The sequence below is a fragment of the Eptesicus fuscus genome, chromosome 15, assembly GCF_027574615.1.
Source record: "Eptesicus fuscus isolate TK198812 chromosome 15, DD_ASM_mEF_20220401, whole genome shotgun sequence".
In the NCBI taxonomy this organism is placed as follows: domain Eukaryota; kingdom Metazoa; phylum Chordata; class Mammalia; order Chiroptera; family Vespertilionidae; genus Eptesicus; species Eptesicus fuscus.
Genome location: NC_072487.1, coordinates 74058125 through 74073175, shown reverse-complemented (window position 1 = coordinate 74073175; position 15051 = coordinate 74058125). Strand labels below are relative to the sequence as shown.

The 15051-nt window shown below is 57.5% G+C and overlaps 1 protein-coding gene across 2 annotated transcripts; it reads right to left on the bottom strand.

Annotated features, from left to right (window-relative positions):
• Positions 1-2283: 2283 nt before the first annotated feature.
• Positions 2284-14339, bottom strand: SLC27A4 (solute carrier family 27 member 4). 2 transcript variants are annotated; one of them, XM_054726936.1, is made up of 13 exons: positions 14074-14339; positions 12588-12754; positions 10436-10830; positions 9038-9196; positions 7691-7760; positions 7494-7585; positions 6579-6688; positions 6126-6335; positions 5835-5961; positions 5089-5226; positions 4732-4896; positions 4497-4643; positions 2284-3036 (listed from the first exon to the last, which is right to left on the bottom strand). In XM_054726936.1, the coding sequence occupies exons 2-13, from the start codon at positions 12746-12748 to the stop codon at positions 2879-2881; spliced, it is 1932 nt and encodes a 643-aa protein (XP_054582911.1). In that variant the 5' UTR covers positions 12749-12754; positions 14074-14339; the 3' UTR covers positions 2284-2878. The 2 variants fall into 2 exon arrangements, with proteins under 2 accessions (XP_054582911.1, XP_008150798.2); XM_008152576.3 differs by having other exon boundaries at positions 14089-14339.
• Between the last annotated feature and the right edge of the window lie 712 nt (positions 14340-15051).

The window sequence follows — 15051 nt, the reverse complement described above, 5'->3', positions numbered from 1 at the left end:
CATAGGAAGGGTTCCCACGTGGTGGCTGTTAGCAAGTCTGAGGAAGCCTCTGACTGCACACTAGCACCTCCTAGCGGGCTCTGGAGGTGTGCAACTACAAGTGCCCACAAGGCACTCATTTTCACATCTTGCCTCAACTCTACCCCCCCACCCCCCACCCCGTAGCCAAACTGCACGTCTTTAATCTGCTCTGCCCTCCAGGCCTTTACATTTTGCTGCTCCTTCTGTTCAGAACACTCTTCCCCTCTGATTCTTGGAGCTCTTCTTTGAAAAGTCTCTCTGACCTGGAAACACGACCACCCCCCCCCCCCCCGCCCCCGTCTCTTGTGCAGTCAGGAAGCCAGGTTAGGTCAGCTAAGCACATACCCTTTGCTGCTTTACTGCCGGCCTCCTCTGCCTCCCCCAGATAAATCTAGGGCCTGGGTCTCTATCTTGCTCACCCTGGGCTCCCTCACCCCTACTCTACCCCCTGCACAAACTCCTTTAGAATCTGCTCCATAGACGAAATTACTTGGTGCTCTGTAAACTGTGAAGCACTATAGACACTACCATTAACTTCACAAGCACCTACTGTGTGCATGGCGACATCTCACTCAGCCATGTGTGCATGAGGCTGCAAGGCCCAGAGGCCCACCAGTCCCACCCCTTCATGAGGGGCTGATATGGAAGTGGGAAACTTAGGCCTAGCCTGGGGTCTTAACACCTGAACATATATCCCTTTTTAACTACCATATACTGAGCAGATATCAGCACCAGACCCCATGCCAAGAGATTTCCATGCATGATCTTATTGCATGTTCACAAAGACAGCAATGTAGATTCCTACAGGAGAGGAAACAGGCTGAACCTGACTAACCAACTGGACTTGAACGTAGGCCTGTCTGACTCCTGAGCTGGAGCTGCCACCACTCCATACTGCCTTTGGTGGCTGTGTTCAATCTGGAGAAAGGCTTAAGCTCCTTCCCATTGCAGAGCACGCATTGCTGAGGGTTAAAGATACAAGGCCACATAGTCCTGTACACGGAAAGGTTTCGGGTTTGATTCCCTGTCAGGACATATACCAGGTTGTGGATTTGACCCCTGATTGGGGTGCGTAGGAGAGGCAACCAATAGATGTTTCTCTCAAATCAATAAAAAAATACACATATATATGAAAAGAAAAAAAGATACACGGCCGTGCTCTCAGGCAAGCCCAGCCCCTTGGAAGCCTCGAAAGCCCACCGCAGGGTCTTCTGGGATGGGTACCTGCTGGGGGATGAGGAGAGGACTCAATCCCTGCTTCCTACTTGCCTGGGTGAGGGCCCGGAGGGATTCTGCAGTCTCTGCACGCCCTCTGCTGGTCACATTAGGGCACTGCAGCCATGCCTGCCACAGCCCGCACGCCCCCTCCCGCCGCCCAACACTTAGCTTCGCTTTCCACCAGGCCAACTGCCACCCAGCCCCCACCCCATTTGCCCCCAAGAGAAGCACCAGACTCCTCTCCAAAGGTCACTTCCCCAGAAGGCAACCCATATTCTCCTGGCCACCCTCCCCCTGAACTGTCAGCTGCTGGCCTAGGGTGTGGCCCTAGCCGGCTCGCTCCGCAGGCATGTGTGGAATGGGAGTGCTTCTGGCTTCCCTGTTGTCTTCTGCACCCAGAGGTGGGTGGAGCAGTGGGAAGGGCCCCCTGGCCCGGGGTTTACATTCCAGCCCCCACTACTTGCTATGTGACCTCAGCCAAGTGACACAGTGAAGACAAAAACCAGGGATGCAATGCCTAATGCCCTGGGCTGGGCCCGACTCCTTTCCCATCAGGCCTTGCGTTCCTAGCCTGGGTGTAACTCCAGTGATGGGGCCAAGGGCATTGCTGACCCTGAAGCCCCAGTAAGACGGCTCCAGGGAGCTTTCCTGAACTCTGCTAGAGCTGGCTAGGCAGCCCTGCTCTGCCTCTGCAGGGCCTGCAAACCCCTAGGGAAACGCACCCCAGGAAACGGGAACAGCATGAGCAAAGGTCTGGAGGTGGGAGCCTGCTCTGGGTTTTCTCTTTCCACGGCTCTGAGCAGCCCTTTCCTCATAATGGCTACCTTCAGTTCTCTGAATCCTCCTTATTCCCATTTCACTGATAAGACTGAGTCACTTGCCCAAGACTCAGGTGGGAGTGCAACGTGGGGCTGTAGCATCTCACCTGCCCCAAGTCCAAATGAGTGAATAGATGGGTGCTTGAGTGAAGGGGCCAGAGGGCAGCAGGTGGGGCCTGAGTAGGCTGGGGTGAACTCAGGTGGCATGCACACAGGCTGGGGGGAGTCAAGGCAGAGTTTATTGGCCCTTGAGTGCCCCCACCCCTCCTCTCAAAGCCAGGTCAGGACTGAGATGGAGGTGACATGGACAGACCCAGACAGAAAGGCCCTGCCTGAGGGACAGCCAGGCAGCCACCCACCAGGGAGAGGGTAGGAGGGAGGATGCGCAGTCGGGCGGCCTGCTGCAGGTCAGGGTCCTCTCCCATCCTCCTTCTGCCTCTGCCCACTCTACTGGCTTCCTGGGTCTGGGGGCTTATGCCCTGGTCCCATTTACAAACTCCCTGGCTCTCTGAGGAGCGCTTGGCGACCCTCCCCTCCCCCCGACCTGACCCAAGACATCATCCTGAGGGGCCCAGTCAGTCTCAGCCTGAGCCCTGCCTGGCCTCGAAGACACAGGGACATGAGGCTTTCACAGAAAGCCACTGGGGGAGGGGGAGGCGGCAGTGAGTCACTTGGCAGTTTGAAGGGGGAGGGGGTCAGCACCTCACAGTTGAGGTGCTGGGCCCTGCTTGCTTTGGTCTGGCATTACCCAGGACCCCTTTGGGGTGTGAGCTGGGGCTCTGGATCCAGTATCTGCTGGCCCTGAGGGGGATCAGGGCAAATCACAGCTTCTCCTCGCCAGCCTGGATTCGGGTGTAGGCCTCTTGGTCCAGCGGTAGGTAGCGGCCCTTCCGGGCATCCAGGTAGAAGAGCGGGTCTTTCACGACTGCAGGGTCAAAGCCCTCCTTCCGCAGCTCTGTCTTCTGTAACTTAAACGTCCCTGAGGGAGCAGATGACGGGGAAGGAGAATCAGAGGGTGCGGGCAGGGGCTGAGCTCCCGGGAACCCACCCACTGACAGAGGAAGACCAGAGAGACATAGGAAAGGGCACACGTGGGGCGGCAGATCCCTTTATAGTTTGCAAAGAAGCCTCCATCCACTTCAATATGTACCGTTTCTCAGAGCAGCCCTGCATTACCCACCCCCTTTTTACAAAAGGGGAAACTGAGACCCAAATAGGGGAGCTATTTGTCCACAGCCACATACTGAGTGACGGCAGAGGGAGCAGAACTTGGGTCTCTGTGATGGCTCCTTTGATCTGAGCACCTCCCAGGTACAGGTTCAATGGCATTTAATCTGCTCATCAACCCGAGTGTCCATCCCTATTCTATGGATTCTAAGATGCACGTGTTTTCAGATTTTAACATCTCTGAAACAGTGTAAGTGGCAGCAGCTTTTTTAATAGTATTGAGCAGGGCTGACATGATAACCACGTGGGAGGTGACCAGGCAAGTGAGACCGGAGGCTGAGCAGCCAGGGAAGGGCAGGGCACGGGACCGAGCAGAGCAGCGTGGGGGTCTGGCCGTGGACTTCCTGCCCACCAGATAACTCTGAGTCGTCAGTGCACCGACGACAGAAGAATGGCACCACCTGTCATGCCACGGTAGACCCACAACTCATCTCTTCCCGGGATGACGACCACGCACTCATTTCCCCACGCCCCGCCCTGGCTGCCTGCTACTCCCCACCGCCCCCCGCCATGCACCAGCAAGAGGGCTTTGCAGAACATGAGTCTGACCAGCTACTACCCTGCTCAACCAATTCTGTGGCTCCCTACTGCCCCCACCCCAGCCCACAGGCTCTGGGCTTCCAGCCCTGCTAGCCTCTCTTCCCCGCTCATGCCACTGCCCACCCCTCTCACTGACTCCAACTTTGGGGGCCTCCTTTTCCTCCTCTAGTGTCCAAGGTCTTCCTGCCTCAGGCTTCACACTGCTGTTCCCAGAGCCCAGATTGCCTCTCACCTTCTCACTCAGGTCTCAGCTTAAACGTCGCCTCCTCAGAGAAGCTTTCTAGTCCTCCGAAACCCCTTCATTCACTTTTCTGTCAGTTTGATCTGAATTCCCTTCTTCATCTTGGAATTCCCTGTCCTAAGGCTGTCTCCGCTATCGCTCCAGAAGCTCCAAGAAAGCACAGGTCCTATCAGAAACCGTTACCTAGGTCCCCAAGGCCTAGCACAGTGCCTGGCACATAGTTGGGACTCAACATTCCTTCCATCAATGAATGGATGAACCTTCTCTCTCTGAAGACTCCACCTGCTCACTTGTATACAGGGAGGTCAGTTTATCAACCACCTGGCTAAGCTATGGGTGAAGTTCAAGTGACAGCCACCCAGGTCTCTCAAGAAGGAACCGGGAAGGAGCCTTGGCCTGCAACTGCACGTTGGAGCAGGGAGGGGACAGACCTGTTTTGTGAAGCTCAGGCATGAGGCGCAGGAAGATGGGACGGGCATAGAGGGGCAGCTCTTTCTCCAGCAGCTGTGCAAAGTGCTCCAGGTTGCAACTGCCAGTGGGGTTGGCCACAGCAGCCATTCCGGCTCGGCCCTCGGTTCCTGAGGGTAGTGGAGTGAACAGTGAGCGGTTGGCAGTGGCACCTCCCCACACATACCTGGTACCTCCCATCTGCCCATACAAAGATACCTGGCACCTCCACACCATACACTGCCACGTCGGCCATGTCCAGTAGGCGGCTAAGGGTGCCCTCCACCTCCGTGGTGGACACATTCTCGCCTTTCCAGCGGAACGTGTCCCCCGTGCGGTCTCGGAAATACAGGTAGCCCAGCTCATCCATCACCAGTACATCACCTGGGAAGGGGGTGAGAGGCAGGGCTTAGGCCAGTGGTCCTCGCTGGATCCCAAGAATTTGCTTGGCTGAAGGGGATGGGATTGGGGGAGTCCCGGGGAGGTGTCCTCTGAAGGTGGGAAAGACCCCTTCCTATCTCTCCATCCCTACCCTCTGATGGGGCTGTGAAGGGCTAGGGAGAGGTGCGCACGCACCGGTGAGGTAGGCCTGGTCCCCCTTTTTGAAGACATCCTTGGCGATCTTCTTATTGTTGGCACCCTGGTTGAGGTAGCCATCGAAGCGCCGCAGGGGGTCCTGCTGGATGATGCGGCCCACCAGCTGGCCCGGCTCACCTGGGGGCGGGAAGGCGGGGCCAGATTTGCCACGGTGGCCTCTTCTACCGGCACCTCTGCCCCCAAATGCACCCTACATGCTGATCTGACCTCTGGTCACACTATTTCCCACAGAAATTCCATCCTGCCCCCCGCAGTCCAGCCCCCCAAGGCAGGGAGCTTCTCTTGGCAGGTCTGACACACGTAGGCACTCCGTGATATCTGGTCAACTGAGCCGAAGGAAAGACGGACAAACAGAGGAAAGGGGGGCTGAACCCTACACGGACAGTCTGGCCACAGCAGCGTTCCCTGGGCTCCTGGCTCAGCTCAAAGAGCTTCATGTTCTGCACCACATGATCCTCCGGGCCACCCATGAGGCCGTGCTGCCATCAGCCCCGTTGCAAGGTGGGGGACTCGGGCCCAGAGCTAGAGGGCTGAGCTAGGATCATCCCAGGCGGCCTGGACCCAGGGTCCTCAACACAAAAGAGAATAGATGAACTGAGGGAATGAACGACTAAGAACTGACTGACGGCCACTGGTCAGACAGGGTCACCTCCCACCCACCTGTCCTGTTTTCCTCCTGGGCCAATCCCTCCCCCCTGACCCCCAATTCCAACCCCAGGACAGACCTGGCTGGCAGGGAAGGCAGACACCATTGGGCCCCCGGATCAGCTCCATGGTGTCCTCGTTGACACGCACTAGCCGGATTGGGTACACGAAGGACAGGATGCGGCTGTTGAAGCCACAGGCTCCCACCTGCAAAGGCCAAGACTTGGGCCTGGGCTCTCCCCATGCGCTCAAAACCGGGCAATGTGTGCGGGAGGCCACTCCAGCACCCACTCTCCCTTGCTGGAACTCTGCCCTCCCTTCTGCTGCCAGTGCCTTCCGTGATCCATCCATGTCCCCAACCTGAGTGGTACCTGGCTGTCAAAGTTGCCCAGGCTGCAGTTGCACTCAGTGGCCCCGTAGAACTCAGCCACCTGGGGGATGTTGAAGCGACCAGAAAATTCGGTCCATATGGACTGTCGGAGGCCGTTGCCCAGCGCCATGCGCACCCGGTGCCGGTTTTCCACCTCCCGGGGCGGCTGGTTCAGGAGGTAGCGGCACAGCTCGCCGATATACTGCACAATCTGGAGGTGGACTTGGGGTGAGTTTGGGTCCCTGAGGTTGCTCTCACTTCCCTCCTCCCAGCCTCTCAGGCCCCTACCCCTACGAGCTCTGTCCCTCCCCACCGGGCAATGCTCTTCCTCTCTGGGCCTCAATCTGAACAATGAACAACTGGCTGCTCAGCTGTAAGACAGAAGTCCCCGAGTGGGGCTGGTGGGAGGGTCACGAGGGGACAGGGATGGCTCATCTCCTTCCCTCTCACTCACTGTGCAGTTGTACTTGATACAATCATCCCAGAACCGAGAGGCTGAGAATTTCTTCCGGATAACCACTGTCATGCCATGGAGCAGGCACTGCCCGATTCCCACGATGTTTCCTGAAGGCAGAGTGAGCCCTGGAGGTCAGTGAGACGGGACACCCTTCCCTCCAGAGCCTCGTCTTACCCAGCCCAGAGGTCCTGTCCCTTGGTCTCTTTCCTGTCCTCTCCCTCCAACACCAATGATAATCACTCCACTAGTCAGACATCGTCCATGGCTTCCCTGTGCCTACTGGATCAATTACACATCCCCCCAGAGCCTGCAGAGCTGACCAAGTTCCTGTTCCGATAACCGTAATGATGCCCTTCAACTGGGGGGACCAGGTTAGCCCGCCTGGCTTCTGCACCTCACATCTGCCTGCACTGAATACACCTCTTCCAAGAAGCCTTCCAGGCCAGACCAAGCTCTTCCCTTGAGCTGAGCTCCTGTCCCCTGGCCCTCCCATACTCACCATGCTATTTCTTGTATCATGTAAGGTAGGCTTCCATCATTCATCCTGCCCCAACACACACCCAACTCTAAGCACCTTGAGGACAGGAACTATACTTATTCCATCTCTGTCTTCCCTTAAGACCAAGCAGCAAGGCCATGTATATCCACGGGAACAAACTGACCAGTCAGACCAGCCCAGGTGGCCTGCGGGACATGGCCATACAAGCAATCAGACTGGAGTGGCTATCTTGTTTTTGTTGCTGTTTATTTTATTTTTTAGCCATCCATCCTTGTTCCGAGCTCCAGTCAATGGCCACATCTGGATTTGAACCCTAACTTCACTCGAAAGCTCATGTGTTTCTACTGCAACCAAGAGGGACAGGGTTCCTGAGGCCCTTGGGGTTCTGGAGACGGAGGAGCGGCCCACGTTACCGGCGGAGTGGTAGAGTGGGAGGCAGTCGTAGACAATGTCATCGGGACGCATGCGGAATCCGTAGTACACCAGGGCAGCCATGCGGTAATACCTGGGAAGGCAGAGGGCGGAGAGCTCAGTGGGCCCCTGGGAAGGCCGAAGGGGAGGCTCCTGGGCCCTGTCGCCCCGGCTCTCCCCCCAGGCACCTGTCCCTTACCTGCTGTGCACCACGATGGCAGCTTTGGGCAGCCCCGTGGTGCCCGATGTGTAGATGTAGAAGAGCTTATCTGAAGAAAACAGACACATGAGCATCTGAGTACGGAGTCAGACAGACAGCTGTGTGTGTGTACCATTCAGTGCCCATTCCCATCACACCTCCTCCAGGCCTACTCTGATGACCCCAGACACCACTCTCTGCTCTAATGCCTGCGTCTGTTCCATCAACAACCGTTTCCTGGGCCCTCACTCTGTGCCAGACCCAGAGAGACATCGGTGACCAAGCGGAGTACGGGCTCTGCCCTGGTGCAGGCTGCAGCCATGCGAGACAGGCAGATGCAGCCTGGCGTCCCAACGTGAGCACAAAGGGAGGCCAGGGCCTGTCCAAGCCCAGTGGCAGCACCTGACCCAGGCTTCAGGGAGGGGAGGGGGCAACAGGGAGGGCTCCCCAAGCCTTAGAGCGTGAGGAGGCACTGAGCTGCAGGAAGCAGGGTGCGGAGGTCGCTCCTGCAGCACTGGCCATTTCTTTTTCCCACCCTGCAGCCCAGTCCAGGGACTGTCACATTATGGTTTCTGTTATGAGGCTCAGCCCCCCGAGGCTGGAGGCTCCAGGAAGTCCGGAACACCACGGGGTGACTGCATGTTCCTTGTCGACCATCTCCTGCTCTTGTGTGCCTGCCGTATGCCAGCCTAGGCTGCACACCACGAGGGCAACAGGCTGAACCAGCCTGAGTCCCCGCACCAGGAGATAAGATCTGTATATGACAGATTAAATGACTAGAATGAGGACAATGACCTGTTACTGAGCCCTTCCTGCCACACCCTAGCTTCCCAGTGCATCTCTTTCAATCCTTAGTCACTACACAAAATAGGTTCTGTAGAGTGGCGAAAGGGTCTGGGGGGCTGCCTGGAGGAGGGGAGGTGGAGACAGGCAGCCCAGTACAGGGGAGGATCACAGCCCAACAGGGGCCTGTACTGAACAGGTGCTGGATGAATATTTAAAGGGCCCCTGGCCCAACTCCAAACAAAACTCAGAAAGAGCAGGTTCCTGGGCTCCGCCTGACCCTGCACATGTTAGGCATCCACGAAGGCTTGTTCGACAAATCAGAATCAGATTCTGTGAGCTCCTGTGTACTCCACACCATGCCTAGCACTTTCCTACACACCAGCTCATTTAACCTGCACAGTAACCCCAGTTACTGTACCCATTTTCCCAGATGGAAAAGGGAGGTGACATGACTTACTCCAGGTCACACAGCAAGTATGCAGAACACAGGCCTCTGGCCATAAGGCCAGTGATCTGTCCTTGGCCACCTTAGGGTTCCTCTGTGGGGGGTGGGGGACTCACCTGTGAAGCCCTTGTCAGGGCAACTGGGCAGGTGCTTGGGGGCATCTTCCAGCAAGGGGTCCAGGTGCTCTGTGCTGGCAGGCACTAGGCTGGGCTCCCACGGACCAGAGCAGAAGAGGCTGATTGAAGGGTCCAAGCTGGCATGGATCTCAAAGACAGCTGCGGGGGAGACAGGGCAGATCAGCAGGCAGATCCCAGGAACTCTCCTCATGTCAGGGCTGGGCATGCTGTCAGGGGAGGCTGGCTGGGTAGGTGGAGAGAGAAGCACCCAGGACCTCCTAATAAGAAAGATGCTGATAGGAGCAACAGCTCCTATTAGCTTCTGGCTAACTACACAGTGGGCTCTTTATATGCATTCTCCTGATCACACACCCTAGGACGTAGGTACCAATATCAGCCCATTTTACAGATGAGGAAATTGAGCCTCTGAGAACGAGAGGGACTTGCTCACAGCCAGAACATGCTAAAGCTGGGAATCGAAGCCAGCTCTATCTCACATGAAGGTTTACTCTCTTACCCACTGTACTAGGCTCGTCTGTGGGGGTCTGGTTAGAAGGAGGAGTGGGGCTCAGAGGCTAGCAGCCCTCCAGCCTCTTCAGACAGTGGGAACCTTCTCTCAGGCTCCCCCATGCATTACAGATGTCCACCCGCCCTAGGCATGGGCCAGTCCTGGCCCACTTGGCCCCATTTCCTCTGGCTTCCTCTTTTTTGTCCAAACATCTCCACTCTCCCTGCTGAATCTGCCCTCTTCCCCTTTCAACTTCTCAATAACCTTCCCTGTCCATTACTCCACAAACCACAGCAGCGTGGGGAGAGAGAACAGGAACACTGTGGCCAAGCCCAGATCAAATCTGGGTTCCACCGCTTACCAGTTGCATGAGTTCCTCACACCACTATGAACCTCAGGCTCCTCATCTACAAAGCTGATGACAGTCCCTTCCTCAGCAGGCTCTGTGAAGGTGAGAGCTGCGCTTGTCAAGTACCATGCTCAGCGCCCAGTTAGTGCCCAAAGTGGCAGCCAAAAAACGTAAGCTCTGCAGGACAGCAGAGAATGGACTCTTGTTCCCACTTTATAGATGAAGAAATGAGGCCTAATTAGTCACAAGAATGGTTACCAATTCAATCTGAGAACTCGCCTAGCATCAACCACTTTGCTAGTGCTTCAGGTGAAGCATTACCTTGAAAACAATATGAGCAGGTACTATAGTGAGGAAACTGAGGCACAGGGAATTCTGGTCTCTTAGGATCGCCAGCTTACTAGTGGCAGAGCCCAGGCCGCCTGACTCCAAGGCTCATCATGCTCTTAACCTCTGAGCTACTCAGCTTCCCCAGGGCTGAAGGAGGTCTGTGCAGGGTCCCATGGGACTTCCTGCCTGTGCCTGCCTCTTGGGGGCTCACCTGGGGCCATCTCACTGCCGAAGATGAGGGCCCGGGCCCGGGAGGTGGTCAGGCAGTGGCGCAGGGCATCCCGCCGGAGGTTGGTGTTGATCAGGGCCGCCTCCACACCCAGCTTGGCCATGCCCAGCCACAGGCCCACGAACTCATTGCGGTTCTCCATGAAGAGGGCAGCCACGTCGCCGGAGGCCAGGCCCCGCGCTTGCAGGAAGTTGGCCACGCTGCTTGAGTAGTCATCCAGCTGGCGGAAGGTCCAGTGTGTGTCTGTGCCCTCAAAGATCAGGGCCGTCTTGTTAGGGTGGCGCTGCACCGTAGAGGCAAACAAGATGGGCACTGTCCGCCGCTCCCGCAGGTACCGCCGGACCTTCGCCTTCACCTTCAGGAGCACCATGCCGCCACTGCGTGGGAGCCAGCGAGGGAGCTGTGACTGCTGGGCTGGGAGTGGGGGTCCCTGCACCCTGGCCCAGGGTGCTGCCCCATGGGCCTAAGGCTCCTAAGCCCCATCACCTGCAACACTCCCCTTGCCCAGCACCCGTGCGCTGGGCACCGTGACACACACCAGCTTGCTGATGGCGTACAGGGACCAGGGCCATTACTCCCTCCCCTGTACACAGGCGGAAACTAAGGCTCTGCCAGCAGATGGCTTGCCCTGGCTTCGGAGGTAGAGATTTGAAGCCCAGTCCTCTCTGGCTCCAGAGTGCAACCCCTACTACCACCCCTGTCTACTCTGAGTCTGCTGCTCCGTCAGAGCATTCTGGGACTCCAGGGCCCAAGTCAAGATCTCTTTCGGGGCCTCCCACAATGCCACCTCATACCTCCCCCCACAACGCCCCAATAAAGGATGAGTTTGCGATTTGTCCAGTCTTCCTCTCTGTGAGCCCAGCAAGGAGAGGGCTCCATCCTAGTCACCCCCTTGTCCTCTGGGCCCTGCTCAGTGCCAGGCAGAGATGTTCAGCAGGTGTGTGTGGAATCGCTGGCCACACCCCCCTCTCCTGCCCTGCCCCTGCCACCTCTGACCCCTGAACTGTCTCAGCTTCCCAGCCTCTATGCCTTTGGTGATGCTGTACCCTCTGGCTGGAATCCCTTGATCCCACCACCTTGATGTATCTCTCAAGAACAACTACTTTGGCCCTAGCCTGTTTGGCTCAGTGGATAGAGCATTAGCCTGCGGATTGAAGGGTCCTGGGTTTGATTCCGGTCAAGGGTACATGACTGGATCCCCAGTGGGGGGCATGCTGGAAGCAGTCAATCAATGATTCTCTTTCATCATTGATGTTTCTATCTCCCTCTCCCTTCCTCTCTGAAATCAATAATTTTTTTTTTTTTTTTTTAAAGAAAGAACTACTTTGCCTCCAGAAGGCCTTCTCTGATTCCCTGAGGCCCTGGCCTAAGCCGTCTCTCCCTGCCCCACTCCCACGGCTCCCCGCTGCTACCACCCTTCTCGCAGTGGCCACTCTATACTTCCTTTTGGAATCAACTCAGACTGACAAATGCTGAGCTGCCTGTTCTGGGTGTGAGTCACTGTGCTGGGCACTGGGACACTACTGTGAGCAAGACTGCCAGGGTCTCTGCCCACGTGGCACTGCCAGCTTAGGGATTTGCTGTATCCCCTAAATATCTCCCAGACCAGTCCAAGCTTGGCCCGGGACTGGGTCTGCCTTGCTCCTCTCTGGGCTCCAGAGCCTCGCACCTGGCTCAGAGAAGGTAACGGCAGGTGGTTCTGGTCCAGGACATCCCTGTGGCGCACACCTGACATTCTCTGGGGAGGTTTTCCCAGACATCTGACTCGGGGCCTCTCAGACTCAGGCCAACCCAAGGACAGGACCTTTCCCACAGGGTTCTTACTACCAACTACAGACCCCTTTCCGATGTCTCCTCAACGCCTCTCCCTGACTGAGCGTTCCACGCTAGGTCCCAGGCCCCCAAGTTGGCCCCAGGCTAAGGAGCACCAAGTCAGGGAGATTCCCCAGGAGGAGACTGTGACCTTGGAGGTGGAGGTACCAGTGCCAGGGAAAGAGCGCGGAGAAGAGGCTGCTGCTTTGGGGCCCAGCTACCCTGTGCTGGCAGAGGCCCCGGGTCTGGTCTGGGGAATTTTGTGGACTAGGAGCCCAGGGAGGAGTGGGAGACTGCAGGAAGGGCTAACCCAGGTACTCACAAAACATCGCGCCTGATGGTCTTGATGAAGATCCGGACAAAGCGCCAGCCACCAGACCCCAGATAGAGGAACAGCAGGGAAAACACCACCTGGGTCCAGGGCAGTTTCAGCACCAGCTTGGAGAACAGCAACGCTCCCACGAGAGATGCCCCGAGCAGCATTGTGGCCTGTGAGCACAGGGTCGTCAGTGGATTCCAATGTCCAAGTTCTCCACTCCCTGGCCCAGTCAGCCAGGCCACTATGATCCCATGGGGTCAACCTGCAGTGCGTCTTGGCAATACCGAGTGAGGTGGCCATTGCCGGGTTCCCTTTCCAGGGCTGTCTGGAAGGGGCAGGCTAGGGGCATTGGAGGCGAGGTGAGGAGTTCCAGAGGTGACAGGCAGGAGGCTAGGTTCTAGCGCCCTTGTCCCATCTCTGCCCATAATTCTCCGAGGGACCTTGGGCAAGTCCCTTTCCTACTTTAGGACTTAGTTTCCTCCTCTGTGCAATGGGTGTAGTGAGACTTGCTCTCAGAAACCTTTCCAGCCAAAATAGGACAGTCCACTCTCCTGACATCTAGGGTCCCTAACCAAAATGGCTCGGAGAGGGGTACTAACGTAAGCACCTCTGGCTCCACCCCATACCCAACGACCTGGGCAGGTTGTGTGGATGACCAGGCCAAGCCACAACACCCAGAGGGGCAGCTTCCAGGGAAGGGGCCCTAGCCCCGGCCCGGCCCAGAGGCTCCGGCAGCGCCATGGCTCTGCTGGCCCATAGGGGGCGACAGAGCAAACAGGGTAGAGTCCGGAGGTGCCTGAGAGGTGATCGCCCGAAAGGAAAAGATGATTGAGAGGAAGAGGGCCTTGAAAGCACCGCCACAAACACACTCAGCGAGCCACTCGGACGAATATTTGGGGACTGGGCTCAGGAGGAGGGGAAAAACTGGCTGGGCTGAGATTAGAGCACTTGGGTCCTATTCCTGGCTCTTCACGGATTTGCTCAAGAGGGCGGCGGCAGGTAGGGCTGAGCTTTTCTTCAGGTCCTATTCCTGGGGAGGGGGTGAAGGTCACGGCTGTAATGTAGCCGGAGAGCCTCCACGCCAGAATGAGGACATGGTCTGGACCACAGGGAGCCCTTACAGACCATCTCCCGCTCCTTCACGCGGAAAGGAAAAGCCGGTAGCACTGAACTAGCGACCCCAACTCCAAAGCCAGGATCTATCTCCAAGGTCCTCAGACCTCTGGCCTTCCAGAGCCGCCAGAGCAAAGGGTAGGAGCCCGTCCCGGAAGGCTGGGAGATGGAATGTGGCGAGAAGAGGATGCCTAGTTCCTTCGGGACCCCATCTCAGGTCGGTCACTGCATACAGCCCCGGCCCCTAAAGAGCCAGGGTAGCAGCAGAGCGGCCGGCAAGGAGACAGCAGCAGGGCGCGCCTCTCACCCGAGGCCGGCACCGTCACACCTGCCTCCGATGGGCCGGGCACATTCCCCCGCCCAGGGACCCACTCGCCTGGTCTATGCTCACCCAGCGTCGGCCCCGCCGCGCGGCGCCCCGTCCAGATACGGCCCGGCAGCGGCAGCGGAGTGGAGAGCGCGGGGGGCGGCAGCCGCCCCTGGGCGCGCAGAGCCGGGTCTCAGGAACCCCTCGCCAGCTCTGCGCCCTGCATGGCCCGGACAGTCCCTCCCGCCGCTCAGCACCGCCCGCCCGTGGCGCTCCTCCCCCCGCCTGCCTCCAGCAGCCCAAACCGGCTGCGCCGGCCGGCAACAAGGCGAGCCGCAGAGCAGGAGGCGCAGGGCAGTCCCAGCGCGCTCGACGCCACCTGGCCCAGCCCGCTCTGCGCGCGCGACGGCCTGAGGCGACGCCTCCCGTGGCATTCTGGGAATTGTAGTCCGTGCCGCAGAGACCCGTGCTTTCTTCTCTCTCCCCTCGCCCCGCTCCCCCCCCCCCCCCCATCCTGACCCCGCCTCCCCCTTCCCCTCCGCACCAGTACGGGTAAGAGACTGGCGGGCTTTGCCTGGACCCCGAACTCTCAATCCTCCGGCATTCGGATCTGTGGGAGAGCACCCCCAACCTGCCACAATGGCGGAGAATTGGAGTCCGCGTTTAGACCCGGCAGAATTCGGCAAAGGCCGAGCACCACACCTATAAGGGAGATAGAAGTGTGGTTTCAGACAAAGAAGGATTAAGTCTAGTAATGGTTCTGTGGCAAAATGGCTAGCGCTTGGACTTCTATTTTAATTTGGAATGGTTATTCTAAAGTTTTGGATTCGAGGTCCTCCCTCAATTCCATTTGGGGTTATTTTTTTTTTTAATGTTCTATTTTTTTTTCTTTAATGATTGAGGTATTACATATGCGTCCTTATCCTCCCATTACCCGCCCCCCCCCCCGCTCGTGCCCTCACCCCCCTAGAGTCTGTGTCCATTGGTTATGCTTATATGCATGAACACAAGTCCTTTGGTTGATCTCTCCCTGGGTATTTTATTTTA